At 40.0% G+C, this 26,495-nt stretch overlaps 1 protein-coding gene across 5 annotated transcripts in view; it reads right to left on the reverse strand.

Moving 5' to 3' along the window:
• Nucleotides 1-26,495, reverse strand: part of ATP6V1H (ATPase H+ transporting V1 subunit H) — a 161,596-nt gene that overhangs the window by 103,383 nt on the left and 31,718 nt on the right. For 4 of the 5 annotated variants that reach the window (XR_005380955.1, XM_038579305.1, XM_038579306.1 and 1 more), the window contains exons 1-6: nt 23,373-23,622; nt 21,857-22,004; nt 14,703-14,805; nt 13,654-13,743; nt 6,364-6,477; nt 3,184-3,288 (exon numbers count right to left, since the gene is read on the reverse strand). Coding sequence is in view for 4 of the 5 variants with exons in the window: in XM_038579305.1 (XP_038435233.1) it covers nt 3,184-3,288; nt 6,364-6,477; nt 13,654-13,743; nt 14,703-14,805; nt 21,857-21,969 (525 nt within the window). In the remaining variant the exon portion in view is untranslated. Of the gene's footprint in view, nt 1-3,183; nt 3,289-6,363; nt 6,478-13,653; nt 13,744-14,702; nt 14,806-21,856; nt 22,005-23,372; nt 23,623-26,495 lie in introns of those variants that run through there. The other variant, XM_038579304.1, reaches the window with a different exon arrangement.

The following is a 26,495-nucleotide window of genomic DNA, read 5'->3' on the forward strand; positions in this document are numbered from 1 at the left end:
GGAGTTATCAACTAATAAAAAGCATGAGGATGACACAAAATATTCTATATATTACACTCTTCCAGATAATTAAACAGAACAATAATAAACTGAATACTGTGCTCCAGCTAAATTTCATAAGTGAAGCTGGTACAAATTTCCAAGTCTCAGGACTTACTTATTGAATTGTTTTTCAAGTAAGATGACTGTCTTAAGTTGAACGATCTACACTATGTTCTGTGGCAAAGCTTTCAAAATAGGCGCCTAATAATGGGAAGATTCACACAGAACTTAAAAATAGATTATCAACAGCAATACTAGCAAGTTATAATGACAATCAGAATTTCATATGTTATATAATGTCTAAATGACACATAGAAATAACTAAAGAAAAGTTAAGGTAGAAAGTCAAAGGTTGAATGTGCAAGAGAAAAGTGGTAATGAATTTCTGAAAGGATATTTTTATTTTCTTTTACTCAAACTAATTTTATCTATTATCTACTAAGTGTCAAGCATTAGGCAACCTCCCAACCCATATATAATGCTTGCTTAAACTACCAAAAATGAAAAAGCTCCTGTCACTATAAAGCCAACAAAATATCCAAACTTGCAACTAATTTGGACTTTTGAAAGTTTATTTCTATTAAAATAATGAAATTGTGGTCCTTTTTATGAGGGAGAAAACACTAATGATAGAGAAAAAGAGACCTTTCAGATACAGTGCCATCAAATGACATTTAAGCAAAGTAGCAAACAGAATCCCAAATAATCTTAGGTTTCCTTCTTTAAATAACATGTCTGTGATTTGATCCTGCTAGAAGACTATGGAAGAAGTGTTTGTCCACAGCAAGAAAGAGAATGCAATTCAGATCCTAGCACAAGCAGTGACAAGACTCTGAGAAACAAAGCCAGAATGGGGCCTGGGCATCCTGAAGATGTCCTCACTCTGTAGCAGGATTTGCAAAGCAGAAACACCATACCATAACCAAAGAAAGCCAAAGAGTTAGGGATAAAAAGAATACAGCAGAAAGATAAAGAAAAGCTCTTTTAGAGCATTTATCCGATACTGAGAAGCTCAGTTCTAATGAAAACTGTTCTAGACACTGAAATATTTTGCTCCCACTAGTGATGATAAAGGTATTTCCCCAAATTCCTGGACAGTTATAATCACAGTTAATCATTCCAAAAGTGACAAGTCATCTGCGAAGCACAAAACAAATATTCTTGTAAGGAGAAATCTAAGATGAAACAACTCAAAATGTTAGTAGCAAACTACAGTATACATTCTTTCCTACCGATTTCCATTTTATGAATCAAATTACAACAGAGCCTCACTACCATTACCACAAAGCTAACACTAAAACAATGAAGTTTGTTCAGAAGAACTAATTTCAAAAAAAAAAAAAGGAAGGGTGAAGGGAAGGTTAAGCATTCTGATCCCAAATGATATACACTTAGAAATTTAAAATCTCATCTTTACACACCTATTTTTCATGTTCTAAATCACACGTTTTTTAAATATCTCACAAAGTCAGTAAAATCTGCAAATTTGTGGCTCTTATAAAACTATGTAAAAACTAAGCCTCAGGCACCGAGGTGGCTCAGTAGGTTAAGCATCCAACTCTTGGTTTCTGCTCAAGCCATGATCTCAAGGTTGTGGGATCAAGCCTCGTGTTGAGCTCCATACTCAACAGAGAGTCTGCTTCTCCTCTCCCTCTCCTTCTGCCCCTCCTTCTACTCATGTGATCTCTTTCTCTCTCTCGAATTTAAAAAAAAAAAAAAAAAAAACTAAGCAAAAAAGTCTGTTAAAATTTATGCTGACATAAAAAATACTTAATTATGTTCAATACACTCCAAAATATCCCTATACAAATATAAAAGACAGACTTCCCAAAAAAAGCAAGCAACAATTTAAAAAAATAAACCCAAGTAAAACGTCATGCTATCTCTCTTATGCCTCAAATTAAAATCTATTAAAACGTCACCTGAAATCTGAATTATAACTTTCCAAAAGCTTATTTCAAATAGACATTTATTTGCAATCTAACACTGACAACACACTATCAATATTATTTTTCTGGTGCCATTCCTCACATAAGCCATCCCCACATCAAAATCTCATGTTCTTCTACCCTTTCTTCCCCAGAATACTCCTTCCCCACCCACCTTCATCTCACTCCTTCTCTGAGGATCATTCCCAAGTCTCCCCTTACCACTAATATTAGTCACTGGAAGGCTGAAAGAAAGAACCACTGAGCCACCATAAGTATCTTATCATCTGCCTGTTCTAGGAAACCATGAAGACAAAAACAGAAAACCTGTAATTTTCTGTCCTTTAACCAGTCAGCTATTTCCTCCATGGAGAAGTAGAACTAGGGAGGTCTGAAAGCAACCAATATGGCAGTAAGTAGGCTTCACATTTAACCTTAAGCCCAAATGTTTGATCTCAGAGTGACACAATAAATCCTGGAAAGGGGCCACTTGGCAATGGTCATCTTACAGCTGGATCCAGCAGCTCCAGGCTTACCCAGGGGTGCCTCAAAGCCTGGTATGGACTCTTTGGCAACACTAGAATAACTGGATTGGCCAATGATCTGTAATGTGCTGTCCGTAGTTTAAAACTCCCCTGGCAGCACCCAGAGCCAGTTTGTTTATTGGTGTAGTCAGACAGCTTGGCTTGTTCTGTGGCCAGAAGGACATAAATGATACACTAGAAACTTGTGAGGAGCTCTCCCCAAACCAAAGGTATCCCACACAAATCTTGGAGGTTCAGGGTCCCAAAGCAGACATGGGAGCTGCACCTGAAGTCTCTCAGCCTGAAACCTGCCTGCACTCTGTCTCCTGCTATACTGTTTCTTTTCCCTTCTTACAAGCCTTACATAAATATGCTTTCTGGAATTGTGCAAGTCCTTTTAGTTCTCCCACCTGTGTGATCTTGGTAGCCAACTGCAAAGAGATTCCCTGCCCACTGAAAAGCATGAATGAAAATTCCAAGTGGCAGAAAGATAGAAAGGTTTGAGTTGAAGCTAGTCAAAGAAAGAAAAAGTGAAGCATATCATACCTAAGAGTCGTTTGACTTATTAAGCTCAAAATGGCATTATTTAATATAACTTTTTTGTGATTTCACGTATTATCATAAATAGCTTAATATGGGTATACATGCCTTTCAAAAACAGTAAAAAAAAAAAAAAAAGTGTCTTTTACCTGTGAACTGAGTTGAGTTTTTATCCAATTGAAATAGTAATTTAAGTCACTGCCTTCCATCAGTTCTTTTCCCCAAGCTGCTAATTTTGCAATAATTCTTGCTGCCTGAAAAATAAAAATGTATTTAAATACGATGTTGATTCTAAAATCACATTCAAAAGCAAGACTCATAACCATTTTGCATGATTTTTGTTAATACTCATCCAAAATAAGTTTGCATTTCATTTTTAAAAATATATTTTGCAAAAGAGTCAAAATGTATTTTTAAATAGTTTCTTTAAGGTAAAACAAAATTAGATACATTTTAAGAATTTCATGACATTCCTTGTATTATTTTCAGTTTCAAAAGTAAGATTGGGATTCATTATAAGACCAGCAAAACTCAAAAGAGTCTTTCTTTTTCTTTTTTGGAGGTACTAAGTATTTTTAATAATTTGTAGATGCTATTATTCAAAAACCTATAGACTTCTCCAAATTACTTGCCAGAGTTTGGAGCAATGTCTACAACAAATTGCCAGCTGCTACCTTCATTTATTCCAAGCCCCTTGTGAGTCCTCACACTCAAAAATCTGTATCTTAGTAAAAAATACATCCTGGGTATTAAACACCCATCTCTCGATATAACCTTTTTTCCCTCATCTAAAGATTTCTCAGGGGACGCCTGGGTGGCTCAGTGCTTGAGTGCTGCCTTTGGCCTAGGGCGTGATCCTAGAGTCCTGGGATGGAGTCCCGCATCAGGCTTCCTGCATGGAGCATGCTTCTCCCTCTGCCTATATCTCTGCCCTTCTCTCTCTGTATCTCTCATGAATGAATAAATAAAAAATCTTTTAAAATAAATATTTCTCAGGTTTCTTCAAGCTATAAAACTAATCATGAATTTTCTTATTAAATAGACAGTATAAGAATAACAAATCATCATGTTGTACATTTTAAATACCTTACAATTTGTCAATTATACCTTGATAAATCTGGAAAATATATTTATGCACACACACAGGCAGTATAAAATACTACTTGTCCATACACAAACCCGATTTAATATTCTTTCAGTACTTTCTGAAACCAAGTCACTGTTTCAAAACTCCAATTATTCAGTAATAATTAATCCTAGTAGAGAATGAGAGGTTGAGGTTAGCTAACCCAAAATCACAGCTATACTGGTAAACTGTTCTTACACATGAAGATAGTGGACACAGGCGATGAAGGCATATTTTCAAGGTCAGTATGGCAGGCATTCAAGTGCCAGAGCAGATTTAGAATCCTACACCACGGAAGGCTAACCACAGCACTCTGAATCATGCACAGAGTTGTGACATACAGATGTTTTCATGTGCCTCACTAAGTGAATTTACAGATACATTTAAAACTGATCTAACTTTCACAAAGATATGTGACTTGAAAGGATTCCTATAAGGAAATCAGGGATTGAAAACATTATCAGCTACGTAAGCACAAGCAACATGGAAAAGATAAAGGAATGGAGATGACATTTTCACTCTTGAAATAAGCTCTTCATCAGCATGTGGTAAACCAATGACCCTGCGACCTTCAGAATTGTTGAGATTAGCCAAAAGTAACCTAAATAATAAAGAAATTAAAACATAGTTCTGGCTACACAATGAATGATGCTGAATCTTACCCTAAATGTATATGTGGTCTTTAATATATTTATCTATTTTATTATAAAACCACCAAAATTAGTAAGTCATTTATACCATGTATCCAAACAATAAAAACAAGTCTCTACTTAAAAAGACCCAAGTCTCTACAATAAAAAAAAATAAATAAATAGGGGATCCCTGGGTGGTGCAGCGGTTTGGCGCCTGCCTTTGGCCCAGGGCGCGATCCTGGAGACCCGGGATCGAATCCCACATCGGGCTCCCGGTGCATGGAGCCTGCTTCTCTCTCTGCCTGTGTCTCTGCCTCTCTCTCTCTCTCTCTCTCTCTCTGTGTGACTATCATAAATAAATTTTAAAAATTAAATACATACATACATACATACATACAGTATTGTTTTTTAAAAAAGTATTCTTGGGACACCTGGGTGGCTCAGTTGGTTAAATCCCTGCCTCTGGCTCAGGTCATGATCCCAAGGTCCTAGGATCAAGCCCCAGCATCAGGCTCCCTGCTGAGCAGGAAGTCTGCTTCTCCCTCTCACTCAGCCCCTCCCTCTCCATTCATGTTGTCTCTCACTTTGTCACTCAAATAATTAAATAAAAATCTTTAAAAATAGTATTCTTTAAAATATAATTTCATGAGTCCTCCTTTTTAATTTCTCTTTTTGTAAAGGCTTTATAAAATGCAAAATATATGAATACACTCATACATAAATGACTATAAATACATATGGAGAGAAAGACACATGCTCAAAAATGTTTCACTAAAGTAGTCCTTGATTTCAAAAGTTCAAAGACATCTACTGAAATGAACAGCCTCAGGAGCTCCGCACTGCAGCCCACTGAATAGAAAAAGCTGGTACAAAGATTTATTCTCTCAACTCTCCTCTCATACCTTCTCTAGCCTCCATAAGAGACTGTTCAGAGTTAAGACATCCAAAGATAGCCTTTCAGGGTAAGTTTAAAACAAGAGTGTGTTTGTGATATTAAAAAACAAGTAATTACTAAATTAAAATAAAAAGTAGGGGATCCCTGGGTGGTTCAGCGGTTTAGCGCCTGCCTTTGGCCCAAGGCGTGATCCTGGGGTCCCAGGATGGAGTCCCACGTCGGGCTTCCTGCGTGGAGCCTGCTTCTCCCTCTGCCTACGTCTCTCCCTCTCTCTCTCTCTCTGTCTCATGAATAAATAAATAAAATCTTTTAAATAAATAAATAGTAAATAAATAAAAAGTAAACACTGTAGCTACTTCTAAAAAAATTATATTTCTATACTAAAATGTGATTAATCCTGTCAGACAATTGAAAGCTCTTTGTGCTTGTAATCTAGTAAAGGTTTTTATGCTAATGAACTCAACAAATACTCTCAAAAACTTTAACTGTATCAGAGTGACTCCATCTCCTTTGTCTTCCCAATATCCCCACATTACTAACCATTAATAAGGAAATGCTGCTCTGAAAAGTTAACATCACAGCCATTACTCCTTTGGGAACTGGGAGGTTACCAAGTCATAAATAGCCCAAGTATGCTTCTTCCCCAAGTCAGAAATCTTATCAATTAAAAATTTACCATATGAACAGTAAAGAGATCCTGGCGATTCAACATTGGCAAAAAGTAGGACCAGGCAGTGTTCTTGCTGCGTTTAGCATAATCAAAGAAAATGCTAACCCGCTGGTGATTTTCCTAAAAAAGAAAAAAATGATATTACCATTCAGAATGCATTTTACTACTGTGCACTGCTTCTCAACCTTTCATTCTGTGTCTCCTTAGTCAGTGTGTTTTCTTCTTCCAGTTGCTATTATGGTGGGTGGTGAAGGGGGAAGGCATAGATGCTTTAAAAATAAAATCACCTTTGGGGAGCCTAGGTGACTCTTAATTTTGGCTCAGGTCATGATCTCAATCAAGGTTGTGAATCAAGCCCTGCACTGGGCTCCACACTCAGCAAGGAGTCTGCTTGAGATTCTCTCTTCCTCTCTCTTTGCCCCTCCCCATAAACACGCACACATGTGCACAGGCACATGTTCTCTCTCCCTCATTCTCAAATAAATAAATATTTGAAAGTATAAAATAAAATCACCTTTAGTTATTATGATTAGCTTTAAGTGAGCCAAGCTAGCAAATCGCAACCCTGAAGGAAGTAGAAATCTAAGGTATATTTCTTCTGAGCCTGAACCTCTGACCTGCCCTTCCCAATGTTGTCTCCACACAAATAAAATCAGAGTACTCCTAGCATGTTATAATAGAAAAATTAGGGCAGATGAAGATAGCAAAAAATAGCATATAACACTAGCAGATAGACATAGGATTTGAGGAACAATTAATTCTTAGCTCAAATCATGCACACTCTACTTCTCACTTAAGTTTTATCTGCATTTCACTAGCTCAAATACACTTTCTGATTCACTGAATGAGTATAGTCGCTAAGCAGCAGTATTTGGTAAAAGCACAAAAAAATCACATAAACAATAATTTTCAGATCAACATTTAACTCCTTTAAATACATTGTTTTTAATTTTGGTTGTTGCTAACAGTTGCTTATTTGAGGAAGAGACTAACACCTCCTTAAGTAATGAATCACTATAGTTCAGAAAAACAACTGCAAGTTATGATACTGATTTTATCAAAGGACTCAAAATTTGAATAGGTCATCATTTATTCCATTGGTGGATTATTTCCCAAGCTAAAACTGTAACTATCATTGACACATAAATGAATAAAGTACACTTCATACAGAAATGAGTTTAAAATTCATCTTTCTTGGGGCACTTGGGTGGCTTAGTCATTTAAGCCTCTGACTCTTGATTTCAGCTCAGGTCATGATCTCAGGGTTGTGAGGTTGAGCCCCACAAGGGCCTCCCCTCACTCAATGAGGATTCTCTCTCTCCCCCTCCTTCTGCCCCTCCCCCCATTCACTCATTCTCTTATTCTCAACTAAATAAAATCTTAAAAAAAAAAAAAAAAAAAAAAAAAAAAAAAAACTCCTCTTCCTTGACTGGTCCTTTGTGGTTTCAATTCCTGCAGAGGAGGATTTGAAACAGCAGAATAGGAGGGGGGCCCTGAGCTTGCCTCGTTCCTCAAACAGGAAATCAGCTGGATAAACAGAAAATCACTTTGAACAAAAGGAACTCGATCTGAGGATTAAGAAAACAGTCTGCAGAACTGGAAGCACAAAATGTGGCAGATGCGAGATTCAGAGTGGTGAACTGGAGAAAAAAGCCACAGTTTGCCATGAAAAGGAGGGAGCCCTTTTGGGGAAGGGAGAGGGAGAGAGCAGCATCCAGGGTTCGCACAAGATGTCTCAGTGTGCGGATCCCCTGGGTCATACTCCTGAAGCACATTCAGAAGACTGTATGCTGCCTCTCCAAGGACAAAAGACCCGTGAGTCACCACTAAGCAGCCACTCAATAGCTTAGGACACAAGTGTTATGTGCGGAGGACAGATAACCTGGTCACAGCTTTTTATGATGCACCACAACAAAGTCCAGCCACTCTGCATAAGCCGTGTGACTGATTTTCTGGGACAGAATGGTGTTGGGCACACCAGGAGGCTCTCCTCTAGGGTAAGGGAGCAGGAAGGCACTTTGATGGGCCCTTTAAGATTTGGAGTTTTGAATCCCCGCCCCTGGCCAAAGATAAAACACAGGAGAATTGTGGCACTGGGCATGCCTGGGCACAGACAGATTGAAGACAGGATCTGATGAAAGTCTGAGACACAGAAGGGGAGATTTTCGCTTTACGATAAGGACTTCCTGAACAGCAGTGGCTGCAAGTTCCCCATCTGAGGAATGAAAGGGCAGGGAATGCCATCTTACACACTCAAGCACACATACATACACACACACACACACACAACCACCCACCAGTACCACAGGACTTTAGAGAGAAACACAATGCCTCCAGTAGAGGCCAGAATCCCCTACACTAAACCCTATCCCCCTGACCTGACAAGAGCATCTTTACAACAGCAAGTCTGACTGTGAGCCAGCCTAGCAGGCCTCTCCCTTAAAAAACCAACACAGGCCCCCCGTGTATACCAAGTCTCCTGCACACAGTGTTCAGCATCAGCTTCAGTTATGGTGAAAAAAGGACTAGGCTTTCCTTTTTTATTATTATTTCTTACTTATTTTACTTTTTTTTTCTTTTCTTTTTTCTTTTTTGCTTTTTCCTTTGGTATCAGGCTTAGAGATTTTGGTTCATTTGTTGGTTTCTTTCTCTCCTTTTCTCATTTTTTGGATCAGGCTTTCTTTCTTCTTTTTCCTTTTTTTTTTCCTTCTTTCTTTTTTATTCTTTGGAATCAAGCTTATAGTTTTTGTCTGGTTGTTTGCTTTTTTTTACTCTTCCTTTTGTCTTTTATTGGATCGGATCTTTTTTTTTTTTTTTTAAACCAGGCTTGTCTTAACAAACAAATCAAAGCACAGCTAGTTAAAGGTCCAAACACTCCCCAAGGAGGAGGAACTCTACAGAGGACCAACCTGTGGGAAAGAGCTGTCAAACACAACAGCAAAGTAGACACAGCATACACCAGAATCACTTCCTGAAATGCCAGGCCCTAGACCTGTATGGGCATGACCCCTTCTTAATGTGTATTACTTTTGGGACCAAGAAACATAACAAGCTTTCATAATATGCAAAAGACAGAAACCTAGACACAGCAACAAGATGGAAGAATTATCCCTAAAAGAAAGATCAAGAAGAAATTATAGCCAGGGATTTATTCAAAGGAGACATAGCAATGTATGTGAACAAGAATTTAGAGTAACAATCATAATAATACTAACAAGGTTTCAAAGAACATGGAAGACCAGAGAAACCCTGGCTGCAGAGATAAAAGACCTAAAAACTAGTGAGGCTGATATTTAAAAATGCTATAACTGAGATGCAAAACCAACTGGATATAATCACAATGAGGATGGAAGAAGCAGAGGATCGAATAGGTAATAAAATTACAGAAAATAATGAAGCTGAAAAGAAAAGGGGGCAAAAAACTACTGGATCACAAATACAGATTTAGGGAATTGAGAGATTCCTCAAAGCATAATAATATCTGTATCACAAGAGTCCCAGAAGAAGAGCAGGAATAAAGCAGAGGTTTAATTGAACAAATTGTGGCTGAGAACCATAAAGGTTCTCAAGGCCAAGAGGCACAAAGAACTCCCCTCAGAATCTCCAAAAACAGGTCAACACCAAGACATATCAGAGTGAAACTTGCAAAGATAGAGAATTCTGAAGGAGACAAAAAGTCCTCAACCTACAAGGGTAGACTCATAAGGTTAGCAGAGATCTAGCCACAGAAACTTGGCAGGCCAAAAAGCAGTGGCATGATATATTCATTGTCCTGAATGGGAAAAGTATGCAGCCTAGAATATTTTATTCAGCTAGGCTGTCCTTCAAAATAGGAGAGATAAAGAGTTTCCAAGACAAGCAAAAACTAAAGGAGTTCATGAACACTAAACCAGTTCTACAAGAAATACTAAAAGGGACCCTTTGCACAAGAAAGAGACCAAAAGCAACAAAGACTAGAAAGGAACAGAGACAATCTACAGGAACAGCAATTTCACAGGTAATACATCTAATACACTATATTCATATATTTCAATATTACTCTGAATGTAAATTGACTCAATGCTCCAATCAAAAGATACAGAGTATCAGAATAGATTTTAAAAAAAAGATCCATCAATATGCTGCTTACTAGAGACTCATTTTAGACCCTGAGCTATAATGCTGTATAATGCTGTATAAATACAGCATCCATTCCTGATCAAAACTCTTCAGAGTGCAGGGATAGAGGGAACATTCCTCAGCATCTTAAAAGCCATCTACGAAAAGCCCACAGCAAATACCATTCTCAATGGGGAAACACTGGGAGCCTTTCCCCTAAGATCAGGAACAAGACAGGGATGTCCACTCTCACCACTGCTATTCAACATAGTACTAGAAGTCCTAGCCTCAGCAATCAGGCAACAAAAAGAAATAAAAGACCTTCAAGTTGGCAAAGAAGAAGTCAAACTCTCCCTCTTCGCCGATGACATGATACTCTACATAGAAAACCCAAAAGACTCCACCCCAAGATTGCTAGAACTCATACAGCAATTTGTCAGTGTGGCAGGATACAAAATCAATGCCCAGAAGTCAGTGGCATTTCTATACACTAACAATGAGACTGAAGAAAGAGAAATTAAGGAGTCAATCCCATTTACAATTGCACCCAAAAGCATAAGATACCTAGGAATAAACCTAACCAAAGAGGTCAAGGATCTATACCCTAAAAACTACAGAACACTTCTGAAAGAAATTGAGGAAGACACAAAGAGATGGAAAAATATTCCATGCTCATGGATTGGCAGAATTAATATTGTGAAAATGTCAATGTTACCCAGGGCAATTTACACGTTTAATGCAATCCCTATCAAAATACCATGGACTTTCTTCAGAGAGTTGGAACAAATTATCTTAAGATTTGTGTGGAATCAGAAAAGACCCCGAATAGCCAGGGGAATTTTAAAAAAGAAAACCATAGCTGGGGGCATCACAATGCCAGATTTCAGGTTGCACTACAAAGCTGTGGTCATCAAGATGGTGTGATACTGGCACAAAAACAGACACATAGATCAATGGAACAGAATAGAGAACCCAGAAGTGGACCCTCAACTTTATGGTCAACTAATATTCGACAAAGGAGGAAAGACTATTCACTGGAAAAAAGACAATCTCTTCAATAAATGGTGCTGGGAAAATTGGACATCTACATGCAGAAGAACGAAACTAGACCACACACAAAAATAAACTCAAAATGGATGAAAGATCTAAATGTGAGACAAGATTCCATCAAAATCCTAGAGAAGAACACAGGCAACACCCTTTTTGAACTTGGCTACAGTAACTTCTTGCAAGATACATCCATGCAGGCAAGAGAAACAAAAGCAAAAATGAACTATTGGGACTTCATCAAGATAAGAACCTTTGCACAGCAAAAGAAACAGTCCACAAAACTAAAAGACAACCTAAAAAGAATGAGAGAAGATATCTGCAAATGACCTATCAGATAAAGTGCTAGTATCCAAGATCTATAAAGAACTTCTTAAACTCAACAGCAAAGAAACAAACAGTCCAATCATGAAATGGCAAAAGACAGAAATCTCACAGAGAAGACATAGACATGGCCAACATGCACGTGAGAAAATGCTCTGCATCACTTGCCATCAGGGAAATACAAATCAAAACCACAATGAGATACCACCTCACACCAGTGAGAATGGGGAACATTAACAAGGCAGGAAATAACAAATGTTGGAGAGATTGTGGAGAAAGGGGAACCCTCTTGCACTGTTGGTGGGAATGTGAACTGGTGCAGCCACTCTGGAAAACTGTGTGGAGGTTCCTCAAAGAGTTAAAAATATACCTGCCCTACGACCCAGCAATTGCACTGCTGGGGATTTACCCCAAAGATACAGATGCAGTGAAACGCCGGGACACCTGCACCCCGATGTTTCTAGCAGCAATGTCCACAATAGCCAAACTGTGGAAGGAGCCTCGGTGTCCATCGAAAGATGAATGGATAAAGAAGATGTGGTTTATGTATACAATGGAATATTACTCAGCCATTAGAAGAGACAAATACCCACCATTTGCTTTGACGTGGATGGAACTGGAGGGTATTATGCTGAGTGAAATAAGTCAATCGGAGAAGGACAAACATTATATGGTCTCATTCATTTGGGGAATATAAAAAATAGTGAAAGGGAATCAAGGGGAAAGGAGAAAAAATGAGTGGGAAATATCAGAAAGGGAGACAGAACATAAAGACTCCTAACTCTGGGAAACGAACAAGGGGTGGTAGAAAGGGAGGTGGGCGGGGGGTGGGGGTGACTGGGTCTGAGGGGGGCACTTGATGGGATGAGCACTGGGTTTTATGCTATATGTTGGCAAATTGAACTCCAATAAAAAAACTTAGTACAACGGGACGCAGTAGGCCATTAATAAATGTTTTTCCTTATAAACTGACAAAACAATGCTCCACATAAACAACCAGACTGACACTGTTCTTTAAGTCCTGAGACATGCAGTCAGCCACTGGATTTAGCAGCCAGGTTCCCTGTCTCAAAAAAGAACCACTCTGTACACCAACAATTTAAACCTAGATGATACTCTGGTGTAAAATACAGAACTGTGAATAAGGGAAGCCCCTCTGTGTTCAGGGACAGTAAAACAAGAAAAAAAACTATGCAACTGGAAAAGTCTCAGATGATAAGCAAAATATTTTCTTTTTTTAAGATTTTATTTATTTATTCGTGACAGGCACAGAGAGAGAGGCAGAGACACAGGCAGAGGGAGAAGCAGGTTCCATGCAGGAAGCCCGATATGGGACTGATCCCAGGACTCTGGCATTACATCCTGAGCCACAGGCTCAATCGCTGAGCCACCCAGGTGTCCCCACAAAATGTTTTCCAAAAGACAAGACTTCTGAGGGTAAGCACCTTGCCTACATTCAGCACTGAACCCCCAGTGCTTGGCACTGGCCTAGAACATAGCAGGGGCATTGAAATCTGTTGAATGACTGAAAGAAAAGAAGCCACATCACCTGTAAGTACAAAGAGCATCCAGAAAGCCTCAAGTGATTCACCCAACATCACCAGTATTCAACACAGAACTACTGAGGTATTATGGAAAAAAATACAGATTGACTTCTAGGCATCCTGTAACCTAGTGCGTGGGCATTCCCATCTTTAACACTATTAGCAATTACAACTGTAAAAGAAAACTCATGGTATAAGTAACAAAAATATTGTTACTTGTACAGAATAGAAAACAATGAAATCACCAAGTCATCAAATGTATTTAACTAAAGAATATACGTACCTGCAGCATATCATCCACCATAGTTAGTATGTACTGAACTGTCTGTTCTTTGGAGATATGAGTCATCAAATTTATAACTGTTTTAGCACACTGGGAAAGAATGAAAGTAATGTTATTTTCAACCACAAACACAACAACTTAATGGAATTTCAGTAAAATATTATTTATCTTGCACAAATTATAATACAAATGCTATTAAACAACAGATTCTAATTACAGAAAATGTATATCTTTTACAAACATTGTGATGAAGTATGGGAGAAACATACTATGACTTGCATTAGATTTGTGATCATTTCATCGTGATAAATTTCAGTGTTTACTACTATTAAATAGACCTACCAACTATAACTCCTGACTGCATGTTAACAATAAAGATTAAGTTATGTAGACACCCAAAAATTATCATTGATTTTGGGTGTTATTTTTGTTTTGTTTTTGCATTTGCTGGGAAGCAGAACACTTCAGCAACAAGAGTACTAGGGATTAGAATCAGAAGGCCATGACCTGTTTCCATCCTACAACTTATTAACTATGTGATAATGTCTGGAATTCAACAAAAACAAACAAATTCTCTGGAGCCAAGAGCATGTTTCCCCACAGATCTCCCAAGATTATTGTGAGAATCAGACTGAGTTGCATATAGGGTCCTTCAGGCCATCAGGACTCCACATCAGAAAATCTGATGGACAGTAGGACTGCAACATATTCTAGTGAAAATATAAAGTGGGGAAATTTTTCTAAAAAAAAAAAAGTTAAGCAACTTTAAAAACAACATATGCTTTGAAACTTAATTCCCCTTCCAGGAATCTATCCTAGAAAGATTTTCAGAAATGCATTAAAGGATAGAGGAATAAACATACCCATTATAACATTTTTCCAAAATGAACAAAGAGAACTGGAAATCATTCAAATGTCTTTCAATAAAAAAGGATTTTTAGCTAAATAATGATACATACCTACAATGGAATATCACAAAGTCATTAAAAAAATTTTTCTAGAATTTTTAATGACAGAGGTATTGATAACATAATGTTTATATCCATCACCTGACTGCCTTCAGTTTGGAGCATCTCCTGCTTCTCTTCAGGACTTCTTTTCATTTCAAACCTTTGAATGAATTCACAATCTTCAGCAGAAATCATCTGCCCCCTAGAAAGTAAGAATAAGTTGGTTTTCTTTAGTAAGAGTTGAATTGTCACTGTGAGCAAGAGATACAGGAATTCCTCATCTTTCTCCTCTCTCCTCAGTAGTTAACACCTATGGTAGGCACACAAGGTCCTGGCATCAGACAGACCTGAGAACAAGCTTAGCTCCACCACGTACTGACCATGCAACCTCTCTGGACCTGAGTTAATTTATCTGCAAGATGGGACTAATATGCACATTGCCATTAGCGGCTGATTTGAGGATAGTGTTAAATGATTCACAGAAGGTAGTTAGCGCAGTGCCTGGCCAGTAGGAAGCACTCAATAACTGACACCTCTTAGCACTGTCCAAAGTCTCACCCTATCCCCTTCCCAGACAAAAAATTCACTTGGTTTTCCACTCCATCAAAACCAAAGCCACTTTATATGAACTTCTACAATCATTGCCTCCAGCATATTCTCATATTCCCTCTGGACTCAGAAAAATGTGATCCTCCTCCTCTCTGAAAAAATAACTTTGCCATCTTGACCCCCCTGTTTTGGCAATCCTCCCACACTATCCTGCTTTCCTCCTACTTCTTTCAGGGGTCCCTTCCTCGAAAATGGCTCTTTGCTCAAGGCTTCTCTCCAGGCTCAATCCTTGGAATCTTGCTTTTCTCTCCCAAATTCTTTCCTTGAGTGAGATTTAAACCGAGAGTTTAGCCTTCTCTCTCTGCCAAACCATTTCCAACTATCTTCCACTTCTTGTCATTTTCACAAATTCAACATCATCACAACTGAACCATCATCGCCTTCCCTTCCAACTCAGCTTAACCTCACAACTAACTCACTCAGCTCATCAACAACTCAAACCCATTTGTCAACCCATTTGACACTACCTTGTAAAAAGACCTATCAGCAAAACAGCCTTGCTAGTTTCTGTGACACTGGATACTTCGGGACATACATCAATCTTTTCAGACTATCAGTATAGTGGGTAAAGTATAGAATTTGCATCAATCTGAGGAAGAGTTCCAACTCCAGTTGTGAAACTTTAGCAGGTCACTACCCCTCTGAGCAACGTTTGCCACACCAGAAAAATGGCAATTATAATACTACCTGCTCTGGTCTGCTGAGCAGTTATGAAAAAATACAAGAAAAAGCACTTGATGGATGTAAGCATGAAGTAAATGTAAGTTTAAAATTAAAAATGTCTTATAATATGCTTTGTCATTCAAATAGCATCAATATATTTTTTAACTCGGTAGTTAAAAAACTGCCCTTCCTCACCCCCTGCCCCCCAAGTATGTTGAGAGACTAGTGTTCCACAAAAGCCCAATTAGGGAAACAATGAATTTGAAGCCAATTTCCCCATACACATAGTTACAGAAATATAGTCCTTTTTCAGATCTGGCTTGGATTGGGTTCCTAGTGGCAAGCCTTGACATGGAGATTGGTGTACAGGCAGTCTACGCAGGCAGCGCTCCCAGGAGACCAGGGATGGAGTGGGGAACACAGAGCGAGGAAGGTAAAGAGCCCAGCAGGAATTCAGGCAAAGTTCTATATCAAACATAACCATTTCTTGACACTCTCTTCCTGAGCTTCCAGATTCTTCTCGTCCTTCTCAGGCCATTCATTAGTGCTCTTCACAGACTCCTTATCTCCTACCCTCTGCCTCAGGTTCTATGGGAGGCTCTCTTCATTTGCACTCCCTGAATCCTCCCTGAGTGCTCCCAGCTAGCCTCTGTGCTGGTAGCTCACAGTCTTCAGCTCCAGCCCAGGCCACCCTGCTGCAGTGCCCACTCACACATGGGGACCTCTCCTCCCACACAGCAAGCACACAGGCACTCCAGACCCTACAAGGACAGAACTGAGATCACTAACATATATCCCTACACACACTCCATCACAGACTGGCTAATGGGATAATGAAATTAACAAAAAAAAAAAAAAAAAAGACACTTTGCCCTGTTATCTTTGTGCCTAAGCACTTCACATACCAAGCAAGAAAAAATGCACTCTGTACCCTAGGATAGACCAAAATAACAAGGTCATCGTGTCCAGTTCTGGCCCCAAAACAAATGCAGTCTTTTTCATAAAACTGAACTTCCCAGCTAAAACAATTGCAGCCCCAAATTTTGCTATGCTGTTATATAAAAGCATATCACAACCTTTGCAGATAGGATAATCATGTGAAAAAATTGTGGTTTTTCTACCATGAAAAAAGTGTACAATGAAGATTACAGTTGGTGACCTTATCATTTTACAGCTTTCTTTTCCATTTAAATAACTGGTTTTTATTTGGTAAGCCAGTCCTTCTCAAGTCTTACTTTCTTGCATTTGTTCTAAGTAACTTTTTCTTTTTTGCTTAAATTCTTTTGTTTCTGAATCTTCCTTTAGCAGTCCCATAACCTACAACTTAGGGACTCTTGTCTCTTTTCTAGAGACCTGCCTGCAACCAGTCCTAACAACCCTTCCACCTAGCATCACTCTCCTCCAGACTTCCCTGCCTCTGGAGTAGCTCAGCCCTCAGGTAATGATCCACTCCTCCCCTACATCCCTCTTACCTACCACCAGCCAGTTTTCTCAAGCACACATCTGACCGCATTACTTTTTTCATATCAGTCAGATTGTGAATTTGTACGGCAGTTCTACCTAGCACCTAGGTAGAAAAACCTGTATTAGCATGTACATGTTATTTTTTTTTAAAGACTTATTTTAGAGAGTGTATGGGCAGGGAGGGCAGAAGGAGAGAGAAAGCAGGCTCCCCACTGAGCTGGGAACCTGATGATCTCAAGACCCTGAGATCATGCCCTGAATCAAAACCAAGAGTCATAGACTTAACCAACTGAGCCACCCAGGCACACTACAGTGAAGGCCTTTCTGAGGCCACCTGTGCAGACACCTGCATGAAGCGAGTTAATGAGCCAAGTAATCTAGGGAGGAACTTCTAGACAGAAGTATAAGTCCAAGGACAGTGGCACAGCAGTAGCTGGAAAGAGCAAGAAAAGCAGAATTGCTGGGTGTTTGTGAACAGGGTTGCATAATCTGATTCATATTTTCAAATGACTGTCACAGAGCTGTAAAGAACTGCTCTTCAATTCCACTTCTGGATATTTATCTCAGGAAAACAAACGCTAATTCAAAAAGATATGTGCACCTCAATGTTTACTGCTGCATGATTTACAACAGCCAAGATGTGGAAGCAGCCTAAGTGTCCACCAACAGACATTTGGATAAGGAAAATGTGGTGTATACATAATGGAATATCATGCAGCCACTCAAAAGGGATGAGAATCTGCCATTTGTACAACATGGATGGACCTAGAGGGTAATATGCCAAGGAAAATAAGTCAGACAGAGACAAAATACTGCACGTTTTCACGTTTCCATTATGTGGGGAAATGAAAATATAAAAACAAACAAAACAGAAACACATTAACAGATACAGAGAACAAGTGGTGACCATAAGAGGAGGGGTGTGAGGGGAAGGGCAAAATACGCCAAGGGGATTAAGAGGTACAAACTTCCAGTTATAAAATAAATAAGTCACAGGGATGAAAAGTACAGCATAGGGAATACAGTCAATAATATTGTTCTAACTTTGTGTGGTGACAGATGGTAACTAGACACACCAAGTGATCATTTCATAATGTATAAAAATATCTAATCACTATGCTGTATTCCTGAAGCCAACATAACACTGTAGTCAATTAAATCAATATTTTTCATTAAAAAAAAAAAAAACAGTTGCTCCAATGAGGAACGGTAAAAGCAGGAACAGCAGGCAAAGGGCTGTAAGAAGAGAGCATGTGGGCAATAATGACAGCTTACATAGAGCAGTGAGTGTGGAGCAAGAAAAATGGTCAGATCCAAGATGGGTTTCGGATACAGAGCTAAAAGAATTTGTCTGGACATGGATGGTTTGGGAAGGGAAGTGTCAAAATGGCTAATAAATTTGGGCCAACAGGGCCAGTGAGGAAACGTGCCACAAACTGTCCTTCAACGGGCAGGAGGGAGCCACACCCAACTACCGGAAGCTCCCCCAGCGGGCCTTCTTCCACAGCTCGTCTCCTCCCCCTAGGGTTTCTCTCACCACAGCTGCAGCTCCTCTGCTTGGACAACTCCTACGAGTATCTTCAGGTGTTCTGTGAAGTCACTCCCAATGCTTCCAGATAATTATTCGTTCCCTGCTTTTGTTATTTGAGAAAACTTCACATTTATCTCCATTTTTAATGCTTCCCAAAAGTTATTATTTAATTTTTTATTTAAAAGTCTGTTTCCTCATTAGATATTAAACACCAGAGGAAGAATGCTATTTTATGATTCTTGTATCCTCAGGATAGTTTTACTAGAGTCCAGCTTGACTAAAAGATAGCCAAGCCCATTCATTTATGTGCTGTCTAGTTCAATTACTAAGAAAAAATTTAACCAAATCTACATACATTTTTAAAACACTGTATTCTCATAACATGTTAAAGTTTGTAAGGAACAGAGCATACTGGCCTTCTGACTTTGGGGGACTCTTTTATCGGAATAAGATGTGATACAGGATTCTCTGAGAATTCATGTGTTGTGGCCATCCCCAATGATTTTTAAGCTCTTTTAGGGCAAGTACAATTCACACCCACCAGTGTCCCCACAACAGTTGGCTCAACAGCAGGCACACAGTAACATTTGGTGAATATATGTGTACAGACATACAGAGAGAGTAGGAAGGTTTTATAAAGAAATGCATGAGATGGACAACGGAATAAAGGACAAAACCACAACTTAGTAGTACAGAGGCCTCGGAAAAGGAAGAACAGAAGAGAAAGCAATTAAAAATCTCCATGAAGGGATCCCTGGGTGGCGCAGCGGTTTAGCGCCTGCCTTTGGCCCAGGGCGCAATCCTAGAGACCCAGGATCAAATCCCACATCAGGCTCCTGGTGCATGGAGCCTGCTTCTCCCTCTGCCTGTGTCTCTGCCTCTCTCTCTCTCAGTGTGCCTATCATAAATAAATAAAAATTTTAAAAAAATTTTTTTAAATCTCCATGAATGAAAAATGTCCCAAATGCCAATGCTAGAGAACTTCTCCAGTCAGCCAGTGCTTTCTTATCAATAACAATATCATTCTATTTAGGTTATAAACAGAGTCAAGCTTTATAAACATGAAACTCCTGTCCTCTAGTCTAAAAACACTCTAGGCTAAAATTAGGAAACAGAGCTTAAAATCCTAATTTCACAGGGGCTTTAAACAATTACACAGATATAGATGAACAGAGAAAACATCAGAAAGTCCCTCCTCGGGGATCCCTGGGTGGCTCAGCGGTTTAGCGCCTGCCTTTGGCCCAGGGCGCGATCCTGGAGACCCGGGATTGAGTCCCACATGGAGCTCCCTGCATGGAGCCTGCTTCTCCCTCTGCCTGTGTCTCTGCCTCTCTCTCTATGTCTCTCATGAATAAATAAATAAAATCTTTAAAAAAAAAAAAAAGAAAGAAAGAAAGAAAAGAAAGTCCCTCCTCCTCCTGCCCTTGTGTCCATGGCCCCATTTCAATCCAGTCCCTTAAAGTAGGAATCCTGATTCATTCTAGATTCATTTTCACTCTTATACATTAAATTGATCACTAAGACTTTCTCAAATCTATTCAATTCTATCCATTGCAACACCCTGATACTGCTATAGCCTCACCCTAGCTCTAGCTTTGTTTCCACAAATCCACCCTCTACATTGTCAGTAGAACAATCCAGCCAAAAGGCAATCTGACATCTAACCCCCACCTACAAACAACAGTCATTCCCAATACCTACAACAGTGATTTTAAAACTGTGTTCCTGGGGGAGCCTTTACAATTGGCTACTCTGGCTGTCTCTCCAGCCTCAGCCCTCCCCACTGCCTGCCTCCAAAACATGTGTTATCCCCCACCCAGCATGCTGCTTTTTAATTCCCTACCTTTGACCATCCCCTCCAGGAAAAGAGACCATCTTCTCCTGGAGATAAGATTAGCTGTCCTTTTTCTATCCACTCATGATCCCCTGTGCATCTTTCTACTACCTCAGTTAACAAACTAAATTTAAATTATCTATGTATATATTTGACTTCCCTACTAGATTAATAAGTTTATCTTTTGAAGCTTCGAAACCTAGAAAAATGCCTCAAACTTGAAGGGCAGGCAATAAATGTTTGACGAGTGACTAAATTAACAGAAATAAATGTATCATTTTTGTACATTTTTGTATGTCCCTCTTACAGCAAAGCAAACTGCTAAATATAAAACTAAAGATTCTTCAATTTGTTTTTCAAAATGTATATCCAAATCTTAACTGAGTTTCCTTAATAAGTTACTCTTATAAATATACCAAAATAAATAGATCTGAGGTAAAGTCGGTATGATAAAATATGGTTAAAAATAATTAAACCGTTACTTTACAGATAAATACAGAACACCAGCATGCTAAGTCTTAATGCATACAAGAAAGAAGGGGAAAGAACTACAATTTATTGAGAGTATATTGAACACACTAATGCTTGTATTCAACTGTGTTAATACTTTAAGTACACTATTTAAGCAACAACTCGGAGATATGTATCCCCATTTCACATTTATGTCAATGAACCTCAGAGAAGATAAGATTCACCTACAATTACCAATCTAGTAGATAGAAGAAACACAATTCAACCCAGGTCTTGAAATTCAAACATCCACACTTTTTACTAGTTGTATGAGCCATTCTGCAACACCTCTGTCCCCACATTGCTCACCAAGCCAGTCTGGAAGGTTTTGCCCATTATCCCCTTCCCGCCTAGAGATCCCATGAACATCCCTCTCACATTTCCTACTCATTCAAAAAGTACAATTTTCCAGACAGAAAAGGTCAAAACTGCTCTGAGCAGCTCCACTCCCCAGCTAGAGCCTCAAGCTGTTTCCAGCTCACGACACTGTCTCCCTAGGACAGGTAAGAATTCTAAGGAGGAAGTGTTTTCTTCCACATATATTAGTATTTTTCCAGTATCTCTCTCATAGAAGCATGATCATGAAAAAGACTGATGCAAAAGCACATGATTATCCATGATTCACAGCAAATCGGTACTTACTGAAGATAGGACTGCCAGTTCACTTTGTTTGCACGAACCTCTGCAGCCTTGGCAGCAATAATGTTCGTGGGAACAGCAGCATCCACGGCACCTCGGATATCCATTTTGGTCATCTAAATTTTATGATCTTGGATTTTTTTCAACAGATCTTCAATTTTGATGCAAGGTGAAACCAGAATACCAAATGTTATCATTTTTTTTAACAATTACTACTATCATTATTGTTGTAATTAATATCATCACCTTACTCTCTCTGTACACATTCAACTCAAATACTGAATATCCTACACATTAAATATTAATATAATTATATTCCATATCTTGCCCAATTATGCACCACTCCATAAAGTGTCTTCTAAAGGTTTTTACATTTCCAGGAAAAGTTTTCTTTTTAATTATTGGCACTAATCTTGCGGTAAGATTTTTAAAGTAACACTTTAAGATACTGACATGAGGAGTCATGCTTAAATAAAATAGGCATATGAACAGTTTAAATGTCTATACAACTGGGATCAACTTTCTTCCGACAGAAAAAAATCAAAACTTGTATAGTAAAGACCAATTATTTTATTTACATTTACTAAGCATCATTTTGAAGTGACATATTAAGAAAAAAAACCTACAAGTGCCCTCTAAAATGACTTATTCAAATTAAAAACCCCAAAATGGGAAAGCAATTTCCTCAAAGACAGAGCTTTCTTTTTTCAACCAAAGTTCACGGCATTTTCGAAATCAATTTTGGGAGAAAGTTTTGGAACAGACACTAATTAAAATTTAGATACAACCAACAATGAGTCTGGTCTGAGAGCAAGAACTGACAGTGATGAGCTTTTATGTAATTCTCGTTTCTAAATTTAAGGTAGTTTACGGTGAACTCTTAAGCCTGTCTTTATCTTAGTACAAAATATATAGGTTCTGGTTCACAACACGTAAGTTCACTGCCACAGCCACAAAGAAACTAAAACCATACCCAAAATCCTATTCTGCAACCCCAATGACCTTAGTCGGTTTGGCACTTAATCTCTGCATCTGAGGGTTTGCTGCCTAAACAAGGAAAAGCAATATACACGGGCAGGGCAGAGGTAAAACCGGCTGTGTCTGGGTCAGGCTGGAACCCTGTTCAGCGGATTCAGGCCCAGCGGCCCCCCTGGGGTAGGTGGCGGTGCCTCAGGACCGACGTCTAAGTCACCCAACGACTCGAGCCTTCCGCAGGCCAGGGCCGTGGCCCAATCCCGGGGAAACACACTTTCCCCGTCCCCCTCCTCTCCTCTGCCCGCCCCTCCCATCCCCTGCCCCGCAGGAAAGCAGCCCCGGGTCCGTAAACCCGCTTGAGGCCCGGAAGGGAAGAAATCTGGACCCGCCGGGCGGGAGGGCGGCTGGCGGGGCCCGCGCGGCGAGCAACCAGCACGCACCGGAGAAGCCGGGCAACCGCAGGGGCCGCCTCCCTCGGCCCCCGCCAAGGGACAAGAGGCGGGTGCGGCCTCACTTGGCAAGCCCCGGGGACGCTGCAACTCACCCAGCCGCCGCGGGGAGGACGCTGCGGTCCAGGCCGTGGGGGCCGCCGCCGGCTGAGGCCCCGAGTCGGTGTCGAGTTGGCGTCTCCGGCCCGGAACCGAGGTCTGAGCGGCGGCGTGAGCCACGGCCCCCGGGAGGTGCAGAGCTTCCCGCACCCAGGGGACGCTGAGGGCGCCACAGGCAGAAGGAAGCAGGAGCAGGAGCGGCCGCAGGAGGATGACAGGAGCCTCGGTCACGTGCCCAGAGCCACGTGACGAGCCGGAAGCCGGAAGCCGGAAGCTCCGAAGCGGCCCGCGGGGCCCTCCTGCGTGTAGGGGTCCTGGCGGCCCGGGCGGCGGGTGGGGGCCTCCAGCCCCAGGCAGAGGCAGGCAGAAGCTCGTTTATCGAGACCGTCATTCTTTCGATATGTTTAATGCTTTTCAACAGATTGACTTCACGGGGACCTAACGGCTCAATGGAGCAGGGGCTCTTACAAGGATTTTAAGGGTAAAACTGATGCCGAGAAGTGGATCTCGAAAGTGGTCTTCCCGTCGGTTTGCAGGCTTAGCAAGTAATGTGCCGCATGTAGTATTTGCTGTTACATCAAAGTCTTCGTGTTTGCCGAAAATGCAGATTTGACAACTCTGACTTGAGCGGGGATTGCCCCAGTTCAGGCCTCAACTAGGCTCCTTGTCCTAAATGATAATGAGTAACGCTACTCGGTGCTACACCCTGTGGGCAGTCTCGTAAATGTAACATCACGTTTCTGTTTTTAAGATTTATTTATTCATGAGAGACACAGAGAGAGGCAGAGACACAGGCAGAGGGAGAGGCAGGCTCCCAGCAGGGGGCCCGACGGGGGACTCGACCCAGGACCCGGGGATCACACCCCGAGCGAAGGAAGGAAGGAGCGGGAGGAAGGCCGAAGCCAACCGCGGAGCCACCCACCCAGGCGACCCTAACACGTTTTTGCTGACCAGCACTGAAAGGGATTTATAAGTAGAACCAACACATTTCTACTAAAAATGTTACGTTTCAGTCAAGTTTTAAACCCTAGGAGTAAACACATAGCATATAATTTATTATTTTTCTATTGCTGTTTTAACAAATTACCACGTTTATTCTTTTACAGTTCTCTAGGTCTATAGCATGACATGGGTCTCAGTCCGTTTCCCTGTCTCCTCCAGTTGCTAAAAGCTGCCCGCATTCCCTGGTCAACGTCCTCTTTCCTCCACCTTCAAAGTCAGCAACGTCACAGCTCCCGGCTCCCTCTCAACACGGCTGAGAAGGGTTCTCTGATTTTATGGGCTGATTAGATTAGATCCACCTGGATAATACAAGCAACTCTCCCCACCTCAAGGTCCTTAACCTTAACCACATGCACACATAACCTTGTTTCCCTTTTGCCGTGTAAGTTAACATATTCAAAGGCTCCAGAGGTCAGAACACAGACATCTTTAGGGGACCATTATTCTGCCTATCACAAACACAGAGGCAAGGATACACATTATGTAACTGGTTAAGTAAACATACAGAGGAGCCCTGCATGATATCCACATTTAATTTCTAAAATAATTTTTTTTAAAAGCTCAACCTAATACTGCAAAATGTTAACCTTTTAAAATCTGAATAATATACATGTTCTTTTTATTTATGTTCTTTTTATTTATTTATTTATTATGTTCTTTTTATTTATGTTCTTTTTATTTGGAATTTTGTTTTAATAAATTTGATGCTATGGATTAAGTCCATTTACATGTGAAAGTCTGGCCTAAATTAATGTGGGACTTGCTGATTAGAAAATTGAATTAGAATTTTTAAACATGATTGCAGGTACTAACCACAATAAGAGTAAAAAAAAAAATTGTTAACAAAGCTATAGGTCACAAAACTGTTTAAAATATTAACTATAATATTTTATACTTTTATAAGTAAAATATTTATCAATGTTTCAGTTTCTGGAAGTGGGAAAATAACCCTCTCAGGAGTCTTTGAGACTATGTGGGACTCTCGGGCTTACTACAATGACTAGGGATGGAGTGTTGCTGGCATTTGGTGCACAGGGACTAGGGATGATAAGAGCTGGGAAGGGATACCAGCACAGTACCACACACAAGGCATTTTCCAGCCAAAAATGTCAGTAGTGCTCCTATGGAGAAAGCGGGATGATGACTAACTCTATATGATCAAGCTGTCATTGCAAATATGAAAGCATATTCTAGGCTGTGATAGGAATACATGGCCTTACCATTACAGAATGACATCATTTTTGTGCATCTGAACACTAAGAGGCACTGACAGAAAGAATAGCATATCTACCCAGATGTTACATATGTACACACCATAACCAAGCAAACAAACTTCCGGAAATCCCTGCTATAAAACTCAGCATAATAAAAAAAAAAAATCAGCATAACCATGCAAAGATAAATACACAGGATTTTCAGTGCAATATTTTTTATAGTAGAAAAAAATAGAAAATTTTGTCAGGTCAGGTTGCCCTAACAAAATGGCAAAGATTGAGTGGCTTAAACAATAGGATGTTATTTCTCAGTTCTGGAGGCTGGGAGTCCAAGATCAAGGTGCTGGCCATTTTGGTTAGGTGAAGTGTCTCCCTGGCTTGTAGATAGCCACCTTCTCACTGTGTCCTCACATGGTGGGGAGAGAGAGTGTGTGTGTGTTCACAAGGTATTGGTCATTCACCAGAACTGGTGAATTTTACCATCTTGTTGGGGGGGGGGGGTATTTTTTTTTATTCCTATAAATATTCTTGAGTTTTGTTCCAGGACATACTTATGTCACCCACAGTTTAATCCTTTTGGGTCCTGCTTTTAAGCTTTGTTAGAACTAAAGCAATGTATCATCTAGGATTAATTTTCCCCAATACTGAAGCAAAACCCTCTGAGTTCTGAATATCTAATACCTTGTGAGTTGTAAGTGTTCCCACTCTGGCCTTTTGAGAACAGGTGCTAACCCCAGCCTTTTATAAGCTATAAGTATTGTTTCTTCTATCCTTTGGATGGTTCTTTCCCCAGCCTCAACTAGTCTCCTTATATGAGTACACTGATTAGCACTCAGCTGAACATTCAAGGGGGGCTCTTTAGGGGTGCCTGGGTGGCTCAGTTGCATAAGAGTCTGTCTTCAG

This window comes from Canis lupus, chromosome 29 (assembly GCF_011100685.1).
Source record: "Canis lupus familiaris isolate Mischka breed German Shepherd chromosome 29, alternate assembly UU_Cfam_GSD_1.0, whole genome shotgun sequence".
Classification (NCBI taxonomy): Eukaryota; Metazoa; Chordata; class Mammalia; order Carnivora; family Canidae; genus Canis; species Canis lupus.